This window comes from Glycine soja, chromosome 18 (genome assembly GCF_004193775.1).
Source record: "Glycine soja cultivar W05 chromosome 18, ASM419377v2, whole genome shotgun sequence".
Lineage (NCBI taxonomy): Eukaryota > Viridiplantae > Streptophyta > Magnoliopsida > Fabales > Fabaceae > Glycine > Glycine soja.
The window spans coordinates 11,663,650-11,678,067 of NC_041019.1; the positions used below are offsets into that span (position 1 = coordinate 11,663,650).

At 34.7% G+C, this 14,418-nt stretch overlaps 1 protein-coding gene across 1 annotated transcript; it reads left to right on the top strand.

Moving 5' to 3' along the window:
- Nucleotides 1-422: 422 nt before the first annotated feature.
- On the top strand, nucleotides 423-9,713 carry LOC114395207. The gene is made up of 2 exons (XM_028356926.1): nucleotides 423-1,848; nucleotides 6,602-9,713. The coding sequence occupies exons 1-2, from the start codon at nucleotides 664-666 to the stop codon at nucleotides 9,176-9,178; spliced, it is 3,762 nt and encodes a 1,253-aa protein (XP_028212727.1). The 5' UTR covers nucleotides 423-663; the 3' UTR covers nucleotides 9,179-9,713.
- Nucleotides 9,714-14,418: the final 4,705 nt, after the last annotated feature.

A 14,418-nucleotide genomic window follows, 5' to 3' on the forward strand; every position in this document is an offset into this window, starting at 1 on the left:
CAATATAATTTAATAACAAGATAATTTATTAGATATTTAATAATCAGGATTAATTCAGCGCAACTTTTTACCTATTAAAAAATAAATTTAAATTTTCAATTTTTTAACGATCAATTTATAATCTCTCATCTTTTGATGAACAAAATGAATATTTATCAAATTTTCTTTTCCCAAAATTCAAGTAAATATAATTTGAATGAAATAAAAAAGTACAGAAAGAATATGATGTGTCTAAGTTATTTCCTCGTTGATGGGTGTACGTAGGGTGAGTGCGTGGAGCGTGAGTCGCTTTTTGAGGCTCCTATCGCACTTCCCCTCTCTCTCATACGTCCTTTTCACTCATAAATTTAAGATAGAAAAACAAACACACATATAAAGCTAAACTGTTACGGAAAAAAACATCACTCTTCCCTTAGCGGGAAAATACACTAAAAAAGTACTACTATCATTTCTTTTCTCTCATCACCACCATTATCTCTCTCTAGAACCCAAAACCCCCTCTCTCTCATCTCTCTATCTTCATCTTCTTCTCATTAGTTATCTTTCTCATGGCACTTACATTCCATAGCTTCTCCATAAGGCATATAATATATATTTGATTATTTTTTTATATTTTTAATTTTAATTTTGTGTTTATTTTTTTTAAAATTTGTTTTCACGGTTATGACTGTGACGGTAACTAACTGTTTCATTTCTGTGGTTATGATTCGGTGTGGCAGGGACTATACTTCGAAGATGAGGTCCGTGGATGTTTTCAAATGCTGGCCATTCGCCGCCTCCGGACTCAGCCGCGACGAGGCTGAGTCCTGGCTTCCTCCAATGAGTATTCCAGAGTCACGGCAGTGGTCTGATAACCTTGCCGGACAGAGATCCAACCTCGCCTGTGCCGGCAGAGGGGGAGAAAGGTTGAATCAACCGAATGGGATGATTTCGTACGAGAGTGAATCAGAGAAAGAGGATAAGTTAGTTAGCGGTGGATGTGCCAAGGATAAGTTAGTTACGGGTGGATGTGCCGAGGATTCGGTGTTGGAGGAAGAGGAGAAGGTGGAGCTGGTTTGTCCCGTGTGCCGAGATTTCAAGGCTGCAACACTGACGACGGTGAATGCGCACATTGATGATTGCCTCTCGCGGACGGTGAGGGAGGAGCGGCGGTGGATGCAGCAGTCGAAACCGAAGGCGCCCAAAAGGCGCTTCATCTCAGAGATTTTCGAGATGAAAGAGGATGTTGAAAAGGAGAAGCCACCAGAGATTGAGTCAGTGTTGAAACGTTTGGTAGCCGATGAGGTTTCGATTACAGTCACGAAGTTTCGGTGGCTCTCGGAGCGGCTCGCGGCCTTGAGATCCAACGGAATTTCCTTCGATTTCGTGGGAGGAAACTCGAATTCCACTGATGAGGAGAAGGAATCGGAGATGCTTTGTCCTGTTTGTAGGGTTTTCAACACCGCAACGGTAACCACGGCGAACGCGCACATCGACGATTGTCTGTCAATGGCGATGAAGAAGAATGAGTTGTGGCTGGAACCAAGTTTGAATAATCCGAAGCTGAAAGTATCAAAGAAGCGCTCTCTCGCCGAAATTCTCACCGTCACGCCTCAAATCAACGCCGTTGGAGACCGCAAACTCACTGCGGAGGCTGGGAAAGAAGATGAAAACGAAGAGAATGGAGAAGAGTTTGCGAATTTCAAAAGGAGTACGAACAACAACGTGACGAAGAAGAAAAAGTTGAAGAAGGTTATCACGAGGAAGAAAAACAAGGTGGAAAGGCGTGGCTTTGTGATTCTAAACGATGAAAGTAAGAAGATAAACAAAAGGAGAAAGAAGCTAAACAAGGAGTTCACTGCGAAGAAGGTATTTTTCTTTTTTAATGAATGTTGTTATACATGTTATTGTCATCATCATGTTATGTTATGTGTGATTTTCATGGCATAAAATATAAGTTAATCTTTCGTGTATGCATGCTAGTTCCCATAATTGGCAGCTAAATCGTGGTAAGTAAGGCTTAAATTGGTGGGTTTTGAGGCATAAAATATAACCCAATAGTGTAGTTTCTGTGTTGAGGGTGCCATGCGATAATAGGTTTGCGACTCTACGCGTGGCTTTTACTGCATATAAAATTGATGCTGAAAAAAGGGGTGGGTTGAGAGATAGCGTCACGTTTGTGATTAGAGGAACGGAGTGAGTGGTTTTTAGCTCGGCACTTGTCTGAAGAAGATAAGGGCCTAGCTATTCATGACATGGGTTACTAGCTGCTAGGTGGAAGACTTGAGTCTAATGATGATGATATTTTCTTTTCTTTTCTTTTTGTTATATGTTGTTACTATTATTAGCAAATAATTTGGGGGTAATTATCTTATGGGCCATGGGGGAACTGGATAAGTAGTGTATTTCTCTTCTATGATGATGGCTAGTCTTTCTGACATAGGTTGCATACACAGCTTACAGCTGGATATATGATGATGTTTCGGTTTGTGCATGGGATCTGTGTGAGGCAATTAGGTTCAGAATTTGAAGGATCGTTGATTATTGGGTCTATAATCTATAGGGATGTTTTGTTAAGCCATAAAATTTATACTGGTTTGGGTATGGATCTTTATCTCATGTGTTATCCTATATACTGTTTATATGCAGTTATAGCCATGACTCGTGAGTAAAGGCGGGGTAGGTGGCGATACATGTATAATGATTTTAGTGTTGTGAGACTTTTCGTATGGAAAGTGTTGTGTGATAGTCTAGAATATATAGCTCGTTGTTTACAAGATAATTAATTATACTCAACACTTTCTTACAATAGCTTTGCAAATTAAGAGAGATAAAAAAAGAAAAATATAAAATAAAATGAATGATGTGATGTAAAAGAAAAAAATATTAAGAAAACTTTATTCTTGTCAAGCCAAGTGAATAGGAGGAGTTTGTGAATTTCTTTCGAGTGTTATTTTTAAATAATGTTATATTCATATTATTTGTATTACATGATTAGAATTATTCATTTAATGATTGTTTTTAGAAAATTAAAAAACTCTAATGTACACTCTTTATGTTCTCAAATAGAAGTGGGATATGAAATTTGATAGTTAAATAATCCTTATCTTTTAGATAAAAATGAAATCAATGAGTGGCTAACAGATCAGAACCTAGGAGGAGAGTGTATAGCCATGGAAAAGATAAGCCCGAAAGTAATAATACAAGTACACGGTAATTCTATCTGATATATATCATCATTACACTGATAGAGGGTTGCACGATGCTGATATAATGCGATCTTTTTGGTCGGTGCTAACTTTTTCCTTGACTGGATATGTACTCAAAAACCAACTGAGAATATCAATGCAGTGCAATTTCAAAGTTGGATTCGGTTGGAATCTCTTAGAAAAGATGACGTCTGTGGTCTTGTTTTAAATCTAGAAATTTCAAAGATTAATTTTAGACTTTAGTTGTAACTTTACCTTCGAACATCTTATTCTGATTCTATGATCATACTGTTTTTTTTGTTCCCATGCCTATCAAGTAATGAGTTTTTATACATCAAGATGAAAAATTTAAAGTATGTTTTAAGCATCAAGATTCATGCATTTATTTGCACAATCCTCCTTTGTAAAATTTATTAATTCAACCTTCTCAGCTTTTTTTAAGGAAATGTACTAATCACTTTTTTTTTACCATAAAATAGATGCTCTACTTAGATTTTTCTGTTATTAAAATGTGCGTGATTAAAATATTATTTAATCATCATTATTATAATAATTATGTAATCTTAGCTGTTTGGCTGTACTTTTGCTTTTGCTAGCTATATGTAAGTGTTTTTAATTTGTTAGCATAACCACTCTTGTAAATATAATCGATGAATATCCAAATTAGTTCTTGAAAATTAAAATTACATCAGTGATACATTGATCTTAAAAAAATATAGTTTAGTTTAGTCTTTAAGGATTGTAAATATGAGATATTTTAGTCTTTTAATAAAAGACTAAAATGTTCTACATTTATAATTTTAGAAGATTATTTAATAACCTTTTTTTCCTTAAGAACTAAATTATTTGATAAGACTTGTTTGTACTAAAATTATACGAAAATTGATAAGACTGGTCTGAACTTATAATTATTTGTACCTTTTTTTGCCAGTATATTAAAGAACTTCATATCCTATTCTATCAAACATAAAGTTGCCCTTTATGATTAGTCAAAGTGAATATTGTGTTACAGAATACGGTTATTCAGTTACTACAATTCTAGTTTTTTTTATAACATAAAATGCTATGAAAAATCAAAGTAGAAATTTTTTTTGTTAGAACTGATCAGAAGGTAATGAACTGAATCCAACTGTGATATATATAACTAGTAACGACTATATCATACGACTATTTATAAATATGGATAAATTATATAAATAAAATTAAAATATTAAAGAAAATATTAATTGAATTATTAATGTTATTTTATAGGTAATGAAAAATATAGCTTAAATTTTAAAAAATATATATACTTAAATTTTTTAGTTTTAAAAACTTTTGAATTCAATTAGTGGAATAGTGTTTTAACAATAATTTATAAAATCTTTTTCTTATAGCATAATTTATAAATACCTAATTATACTTCATGTTAATTAAATAAATTTGAGCATTGGTTAAAGAATTAAGAAAACTTGAGTATTAATTTGCTATAAAATTTGAGTATTAATTTATGTTGGTATAAAAATTTACAATTCATACGTCATGAAATGAGGAAGACGCCGCATGAGAAAGACATGCACTTTGTACATGGATATTTTTTTTTAATAAAAAAACGAAAATTGAAGTTTAATATATAGTGATAGATTACTTAATGCATGTTACAGCTAGACGTTTTCAAAATTGAATAAGCTCATTAAACTTTCTTGTATTAACTAAGCAGTTGATACTATTAGTTAAAATGATTTTTTCTTCTTCTTATAAATAAGATAAGATTTGGAAACAAAGCACTCATGACCATACATTATGCTGGTTACATTTACAGTTTAATTCTAAATACAATGTGATATTTATATTTATGAGTTTAATTTTTAAATCGGTGAAAAATATGTTTACACGATGATCTTTGTAGTCATATATTGTTTTAAAAAACATTATATCACAAACTCAGTCACTTGTTAGGAAATTGAACTCTTGTAATGATGTGTGAACTCAATGGAATGGTAGAAAATTTTTACTGCGAAAATATATAACAATTGGACTTTATTTTTTTTAACTAAAAAATTAAAATCATTATCATGGATATGTAGACTGATATCATTTTAATTAAAGATATGTCTTGAGAGTTATATTTTGGAAGAGAAAAAAGCATTTATATATAATAAATATTCTCTAATTTAATAATTTTGTAAAATTATAAGATTAAAATGATAAATTAGCATAAATTTAATTACTTAATATTTCATATATTTTCAAAATATCATATAATTTCTCAATTTAAAATTTTTAAGAAGTTCTATCTTTCCTTCTCTAAAAAAATGTTGTTTATAATTATTTCTTCTAGATTTTTTTGTGTGATTATTTTTTTATTTAGCAAATAGTATTTAAAGATTTATTTTAAAAAAAGAAATAAATTCTTAAAAGATATTTTAATTGAAAAAGTAACTTTTCTTTTAGAAAACCACTAACAAATGGATGCATGCCTTACGAAGCTTCCCAGCAAATTTTCTTGGAACGCATACCATTTTATTTTATTAACTATATATTATAAATTTGATTCGTAATTCTCTAAGATAAATTCTATATGTACATTCTTTCTTGTGTAATTATGTATTTCTCTTATTTTAATAACATCTGTCGTACGAGTTTTTATATCAAATAAAAATATTATAACTAGTTTTTAACTATTTATCTTGTTAAGAAAGATTTAGATTTTTCTTAATTATTTTAATCTATACTTAAATCCTTTCAATTAATTAAGTATAATGAAATATTTTCGAATCTTGATTAAAATAAATATTTTATCAATTAAACTAACTTTTAAAATAATAAAACAAAATTAAATATTTGTATTTTTATACTTATTTTATTTCTAGTAAAATAATATTTCTTTGAACTAGATGCGTATGTTGGGGACATGTCTAGGGAAAGGATGATTTTGTTACAAGAGTGAGACGGATAAATTTAGACATATAATAGTATATGAATATGAATCTTCAAGATTTAATATCATTTCTTACTTAAAAAGTCATGTGATTTTTTTAAAAAAGTCAAATGACTTTCTATGTCTCAATCTTGAGTTTCTTGTCTGTTTATGACAGGTCTGACATTCAATGTTTTAAGTAGTTTATAAATCATATATATTTTTTCTTATAAAGCATGGGTAGGGATACTTGTTAATTTTAAGATGTGTAATTCCTCTGCTTGAAAGTGGCAGAAGCTTAAGGGAAGAAGAGGAAATTTGATTCCATTGAGTTATTGAGGTCGGCCCCACCCCCTTCTTTCCTTTCTGTTGCAATGGATGTTGGAGTTGAAATCTTGACTTTCTGTCACGTACCTTTGATCTGTCATTTTTATTGTTATTTATTATTATTATTATTATTATTATTATTATTATTATTAAGCTTAGTCAAGTTTGTTAATTTTTAATGTCTCAGGGAGATGCTTACAAGCGCAAGATGCAGAATTCAGTATATAGTTTCAGAGAGCAAGGCACTGTTGGGAATAAAAAGGTGAAACTTGATGACATTGATGCTTCTTCTGTTCATGAAAAGAAATTGGGTTTAAAGACACTATCAGAAGAAAATAAGGAAGAAGTGAAAAACTGGGACTCAGTTGGAAAGCAACAAAAGGCAGTGTCTCCCATTCGCGGCATTCTTAAGAATCACAAACACATTTCTGAAAGTACTTCAAGTGGTAGTAATATTCAAGATGGTAACGAGGAAAGCCGTTGTGATGTTCAAGTGTTATTATCAGACAATCATGTGAGATTTTCTGCTGAGGATTCCGTACTTGGTCCAGAAAAGAGAAACTCATTTGATGAAACTGGGTTCAGTTTGTCTTCAGATTCGCTGGCTTCTTCATTTGGAGAGAAGCAGTTCACTGGAAATGAGGAAGGAACTTTGAATTTGGAGGAAAACAGAAATGACAACACTGCCATTAATACAGATATGACACAGGAAAACAGAAATGATGAAGGAACTGTGAATTTGGAGGAAAACAGAAATGACAACACTGCCATTAACACAGATAAGACAAAGGAGGTTTGTCCTATGGTTGAAAATAAACAGTTTTCTAATACTCTAGGACATGTTGCGGTACAAAAATTGTTAAAGCCAAGTTCCAGTGAAGAGAAATCAAAGCACTTAAAGGAGAAGTCTGAATCATTATCCAATGTGACGATTTGTGATAATAATTTAGACCGGTTCGATAGAGGCAACACAACTACAGTGCTTGTTTCTCCATATGGTGACTTTTCTAGATCTCTTTCAGAATTTCAAGGGGGGCAGACTTCTGGTATAAATACACAAGCGTGTGAATCTGAAGCTTATAGTTGCACTGGAAAGTTCATTGATCATTTGGGAGGTCCAACTTTTCAGTCTACAAATGCAAACACAAGGACATATTTGGAGCCTTCGCCCTCTTATTCTGCTTCGTGTAACGAAGTAAATGAGAGACCTGAATTTCCATTGCACACGTATAAAAACAATGATAACAATGGCCAAGCTTTGGGTGGCAGATCATTGTCAGGCACGTTTTCTGCAGATAGGATTGGTAATTCGTTTCTCTTGCCTGGCTGGGGGAAAGGAAGTATAAGGAATAACTGCATGGGGCAGAACTTTTATGGTTTGCCACTCAATTCTCATGGTGAGCTAATCAACTTCAGTTCAAGTGGAAAAGTTGAGATGAACAAGATTGAGACATCATGTACATTAAGAGGTTCTTTAAGCGACTTAGCTGTGAATAATGTTTTCCATCAAAATAGCCAGGAATATTTAAGCATCGGTAAGAGGCATGTTGTTCAGAAGACATTTCAAGATCGGGTAAATCTATTTCCTCACTATTCAGGCAGTTTAGGTGTTAGAGAGTTACATGGAAGGGAGAGAGCAGATATCTATCAGCATAATTCTGGTTGGTGTTCCAATCACCATGTCGAGCCATTTGATTCAGAGTTGAACCTCGTGAGAAACCCTTTCATTGAACAGAATCAGCTTGAAAAGATGCCAAATCACAAGGAATATGGAATGGTTTCACCAAGAGGAAGCTCGGGTCTTGTTTCACCAAGTTCCAGCCAACCAACAATGAGGTTGATGGGTAAAGATGTTCCGATTGGTAGAAGCAGCAAAGAAAAGCAAAAAATTGTTGGAGGAGTTCCTTGGGCTGAAGAGAAATCCAGAAGGCATTATTCTGTAGATTCTGCTCGGGACAATTCTTTGTTAGGAAGATGCTACATGCCAGATTCAGCATCTGGTTCGCAATCACAGAGACAAACTGAGAATGTGTTTCAATCAGTGAAAATTCAAAGCAATCAGGCATTACAAAGTACCTTGTTGATGAAAGGTCCAAACTCTGAATTTCTTAATCTGCGAAGTAATCATCATATATCTCAAAATGGAAGCCTTGGATTCAGCAGAAATGCTAGTACTAATTTGCATACTATTTCCCAAGCACCTACTTCCTGTGCAATATATAATAGGCCACATGAAGACTTGCCTGAGCAGTTTATATCTGGAGCGAAACCTCAAGGATTCTGCTTTCATTCTCAGGTACCATCTAGTCCTTGCAATTTCAATCTGTCTACTTTAAGCAGTGGTGAGCTGAATGACCGGAAGAGGCACCATTGTGTCACGAATTCGTCCTTTGGATTCCCCTTCTTGCACCCGATTGTTGAAGAACAGGCCAAATCATCCTGGAGCAAGAGTTCCTATAGAAGTTTGCCACCATGGTCCTTAGGCTCAACACATGAAAGGCCACTTGGAAGCTCTTCAAGTACAAGTTTTCCTCATAATACATGGAGAAATGATTCTACTATCCCATTTGTGAATCATTCGGCAGATGTTTTGTATCCTCCTAATTCTGTGACTTCTCACTTTCCCAGGAAGACCATTCTTTGCCCAACATCAATTGCTCGTCCTCATTCTCCACATGCTTCTGTTCCCCCCATTATAGAACCACCCTCTGCCATAGATAGTGGTTGTAGAAACATATTTAAGGTCACGGACAGTGAAATTTGATGATATGATTGCCAAAAACTATCATCCATGCACCAATTCCAGGAGGAGACCCTCAGCTAGTCTTGTTGATCCTCCAAAATCTAACATGTTACCTATAATTGAAGTGCAGACAAACTTAACTGCCATGGCTGTGCAGCGAAACACAAGAGAAGTTGAACTTGATTTCCAAGTGGGTGCAAGAAGTGAATGTTGTCAGAATGAGGTTCAGAATCTAAATCCAAGAAGCTATCTTGGCTTTGATTCTTCTGACCGGGATGGTGTGGCAATATCTGGTCCTGTGAAACTTAGTCCAGGTGCTGAGCATATTCTGAAGCCCTCTCAGAATCAGGATAACTCAACACCAATCCATTCTTCCATTCCTATTTCTGCGACTACTGACTGTGATAGGAATCTAGAACTTCAAGGCAAATTGACAAAAATGTACATATTTTAGGAGTAACTCCATTTTATGATGTTAGTTTTTTGCCTTAATAGTGTATCCATCCATGAACATAACAGAATTGTCCATGTATAATATTGGCAGGTTTCTGAAATAGATGGAAAATTGATATGATTACTTTTAGGAGGCATTTTGTATCAAGAAAGTTTTTTCATGCTTGAGAATCGCGATTCCCAATAATCATGAATCTTGGAAAATCATGATGATTCCTAGGTACAGCACTTAAGACTAAGAGGATTGATGGGCCATTATATATTTGTGTGTTATATACTCATTTCTTATGTGTGTATAGAATAGAGATAAAAAAAGTGTTAGCGTTTCAAACGACTGTGAATTAATGAGAGGGTTGATGAGTCATTTCAAATATATACTTATGTATCATGTATGCGTGTCAATGGCCCCCAAGCAAGATTTGGGGGCCCATTAAAACTAAGTTAAGGTTTTCCAATATATAGAAGGTAGATGGTGTTGAGAAACTGTTATTCATATATAACAGATGATTACAAGAGCTGTATATATACAGCAGAGAGGATATACAAAAACAGAGAAGATAAATCTCTGGAAAGAAAAACCAATCCCTATAATTAAGTTAATCCCTACAAATACTCCCAAATGCTAGTTAATGAATTTATATCTGGTAACTTTGCAATACTGCGAATTAATTAAGGAAAGACATCTCAACACTTCCCCTCAAGTTGATGCATAAATATCACTCATGTTCAACTTGCTTAAAATTTTTTAAAACACTGCTTTTGAGACTGCTTTGGTGAGAATATCAGCCTGCTGGTCTTCTGGTCTAATCTTAGGCAACTCTACAATCTTTCTGTCTAACTTCTCCTTAATGAAAAATCTGTCCTCTTCAATATGCTTTGTGTGATCATGTTGTATTGAATTATAGGCAATATCACAGGCAGCTTTATTGTCACAATAAAGCCTAATTTTTGGGTCCTCAGGTTTATTGCTATTTTATTCAATAGCTTGATATTATAGCTTCTAACCTGTGGTAAGAACTGGTTGTTTATCTCTCTGGTACTCTTATATCAATATACTTCTTTATTTGCCGATAAAAAAAAACAATAAAGCCTAATTGGTTGCCTACTTGAGTAACCCAAATCTTCCTAAAGTAGTCTTAGCCATAATGCTTCACAAAGACCAAGTGCAAAACCTCTAAATTCAGCTTGTGCACTCGAGCATGCAACCACATTTTGTTTTTTTCACTTCTCCAAGTAACAAGATTGCCACCTACAAATGTGAAGTAACCTGAGGTAGACCTTTTACTATTTATTGATTCTGCCCAATTAGCACCTGTATATGCATCTATGATTTGATAATCAGTGTGTTTAGTGAAGAGAATACCTTTTCCAGGAGCTGACTTCAAATACCTTAAGATGTGCATGGTAGCATTCATATGTTGTTCTCCCGGGTTATGCATATACTAGCTAACAGCACTTAATGCATTAGTCAGATCTGGTCTGGTGTGATTCAAGTACATCAGTCTCCCTACGAGCCTTTGATAACTCCCTTTGTCAAGAGGAGTATCAACAGGATGACACCCTTCCATGCCCGTTTCTCATAAAAGATCTAGAGTATACTTCCTTTGGGATAGAAAAATTCTTGTTTTTGACTGGGAAACTTCTATCCCAAAAAAATATTTTAGAGTACCTTGATCTTTCATTTCAAATTTTTTTGATAATTAGTCTTGTAGAGCTCTTCTTTCCTCAGGGTCATTTCCAGTAACCATCGTGTCATCCACATACTCTTATTCCATGTTGTCTCTTTAGAAACAAAGTGTGGTCAGAGTTGCTTTGGTGATAGCCAAAAGCTATCATTGACTCTGAACCTTCCAAACCATGCCCTTAGGGATTGCTTGAGTCCCTACAATGATTTCTTTAATTTGAATACCTTCTGGCTATGCTTCTTTGGAACTATACATCCTGGTGGAAGTTCCATATAAACCTCCTCAGATAATTCTCCATGGAGGAAGACATTTTTTTACATCAAATTGTTATAATGGGCAGTCTAAGTTTACAGCTCGAGATAACAACACTTGAACTGTGTTAAGTTTGGCTATTGGAGTAAATGTCTCTATAATCAACACTGTATGTTTGAGAATACCCCTTTGCCACAAGTCTCGCTTTAAACCTTGCAATTGTACCGTCCGCTTTGTACTTCCCAGTATAAATCCAATGACATCCAACCAGGTTTTCTTTTCTGTTGTGTAGTCTACAATTTCCCATGTTTCATTTTGTTGAAAAGCTGTCATCTCCACATTTATCGCAGCTCTCCATCAGTGATCAGCTAAGGCTTGTGTACATTGTTAGGAATAGCTACAGTAGATAAATGATTTACCAATGGCATATTTGATTCAGACAAACGGTGGTAGGAAACAAAGTTACTCATGGGATATGTAGCTTTACTAGAGAGAGAAAGAGTAGGTTCTTAATTGGGTTCAGGAAGACCTCTAGTATGACGTTCTGGTAATTGCTTTATGGAGAGATCAGACACATGATTAGGAACATCCATAGCAGCAAATGATTGGTTTGGTGTGTTACTCATAGGTAATTCCTATCAGAGATCCTGCAATTTGTATTAAAAAAATAAACGAAGGGAATACAAATAACAATCTAAAAATAACAATCTGAGAGCAAAGCTCCCCCAAGTAAGAGAATAACTCTCAACTCCCAATTCCAAAACAATTCCCTCTTACCCACTCAATATCCTCTCCCACTACTAATTGTTGAATTTTTTGGCTCCCTTCTTATGTGGAGTAATGACCCCAATGAGAAGGCTCATTTTGTCTCATTTATTTAAGTGGAGAGGGGTCAAATTATGGAGAGAGACTCATTTGAGAGGAAAAAACAGTTACAAAACATTGAGAGAAAAAGGAGAGGGAAAATCATTATGGTTTTCTTACACCCACCAGAGAGCATTTTTCAAATTGCAACTGTGGATTCGTTCACCGTTGGATCAGACTGATTTTTGGACAGCAAGTTCTACACACGTGATACTTTAAATTGTTTGGTTGGATCATCAAAAAGATATCTGGAGAGAGAAATAAGTATTTTTCATTCTCTGTTCTATATTTTGGGGTTTCATTTTCTTGTCTCTATTGTACCAATTAGGGGTCTGTTTTGATTTGACTGTTGTAGCACGTTTCAGTGCACTTGTTGGAGACTCTCTTATATCTTTATTGATTATAGTGGAGTTATTTCTTTGGTCTGAACGACCTGTAATTTTTACCCTTGCATTGAGAGATTTTTCATGTTAAACAAATTGTGAGTTTTTTCTTAATTTCTATTTTGTGTTCTATTTTTATTGGTGCTCCTCACATGTTCTTGCAAGTTTTAGGGGAATTTATTTCCGTTGCCTATTGTTTTATTAAAAAGTTTGTTATTGTGTTGGTCTATTTTTCCCATCAGAGTGGTATCATAGCTCTTTGGTTAAGGGGTTGTTTTTCTACTTGCTTGAACGATGGAGACACATATGAAGATGGTATCCTTGAGTGGAGCTAACTATCACTTTTGGAAGGACAAGATGAAAGATTTGCTATTTGTGAAGAATATGCTTCTTTCGGTCTTTGGCACATAGAAGCCCGATTCTATGTTTGATGAAAAGTGGGGCTTTGAACATAAACGTGTATGTGGTTTTATTAGACATTTTGTAGATGAATCCATTTGTAATCTTATTTCTCATGAGACACATGCGGGAACTATGTGGCAAACTCTTGAGTCCTTGTATGCTTCTAAATCATGGAACAACAAATTGTACTTGTTGAAAAACTTATTGAATTGAAGTACAAGGACGAAACTCCATTTACTAAGCACTCGAGTGAATTTCAAGGACGCTATGATCAGTTGTCAGCCGCAGGTATCAACTTTGATGATTATGTGTTGGGATTGTTCCTATTAATAACTTTACCTGATTCGTGGGAGACATTCCGGGTTTCCATGATTAGTGATGCCACCAATGGTATTGTTCCTTTGCAAATGACAAAGACTAGTTCTCTTAATGAAGAGATGAGAAGGAAGGCACAAGGTACTTCTTCTCAGTCAGAGGTGCTTGTTACTGAAAACAGGGGACGAAGCCAAAAGAAGAAGATGAAGGGTGACAGGGACAAGAGCAGGAGCAAGTCTAGGTCTCGGTACAAGAATGTTGAGTGTCATTATTGTCACAAAACATGGCATATCCAGAGGAATTGTTTTATATGGAAGAATGAGAGTAAAGACAAGGATAATGATGATGATTGTGTGACTACTGCTACTAGCGATGATCTTGTTATTCTCCATGACCCTGATTTGCTTAATCTTGTATCTGATGAGAGCATATGGATAATTGATAGTGGTGTTACACTGCATGTTACAACCAGGAAGGAGTTCTTCACATCTTACACTCTAGTTTTGGAGTCTTGAAGATGACTAATGATGGCGTGTCCAAGGTGATTGGTGTTGGTGATGTTTGTTTGTAAACCAACATGGGAATGTAGTTGCTACTTAGAGGAGTGAAACATGCTTCAGATGTTCGCTTCAATTTGATCTATGTGCAGGTACTTGATGATGCTGGTTATGATAACCACTTTGGTTCTAGAATGTGGAAACTCACCAAGGCTAACCTAGTTGTGGCCGAGGGGGAGAAAATTTCAAAGTTGTATTGGACAAAAGCTTTGGTTGCTAGAGACAGTGTGAATGCTATGGATATGGAGAAATCTTTGTGGCACCAAAGGCTTAGTCATATTAGTGAGAAGAGGCTGAATTGTTTAGCCAATAAGGATATGCTTCCAGGATTAAAGACTGTAGACTTAAAG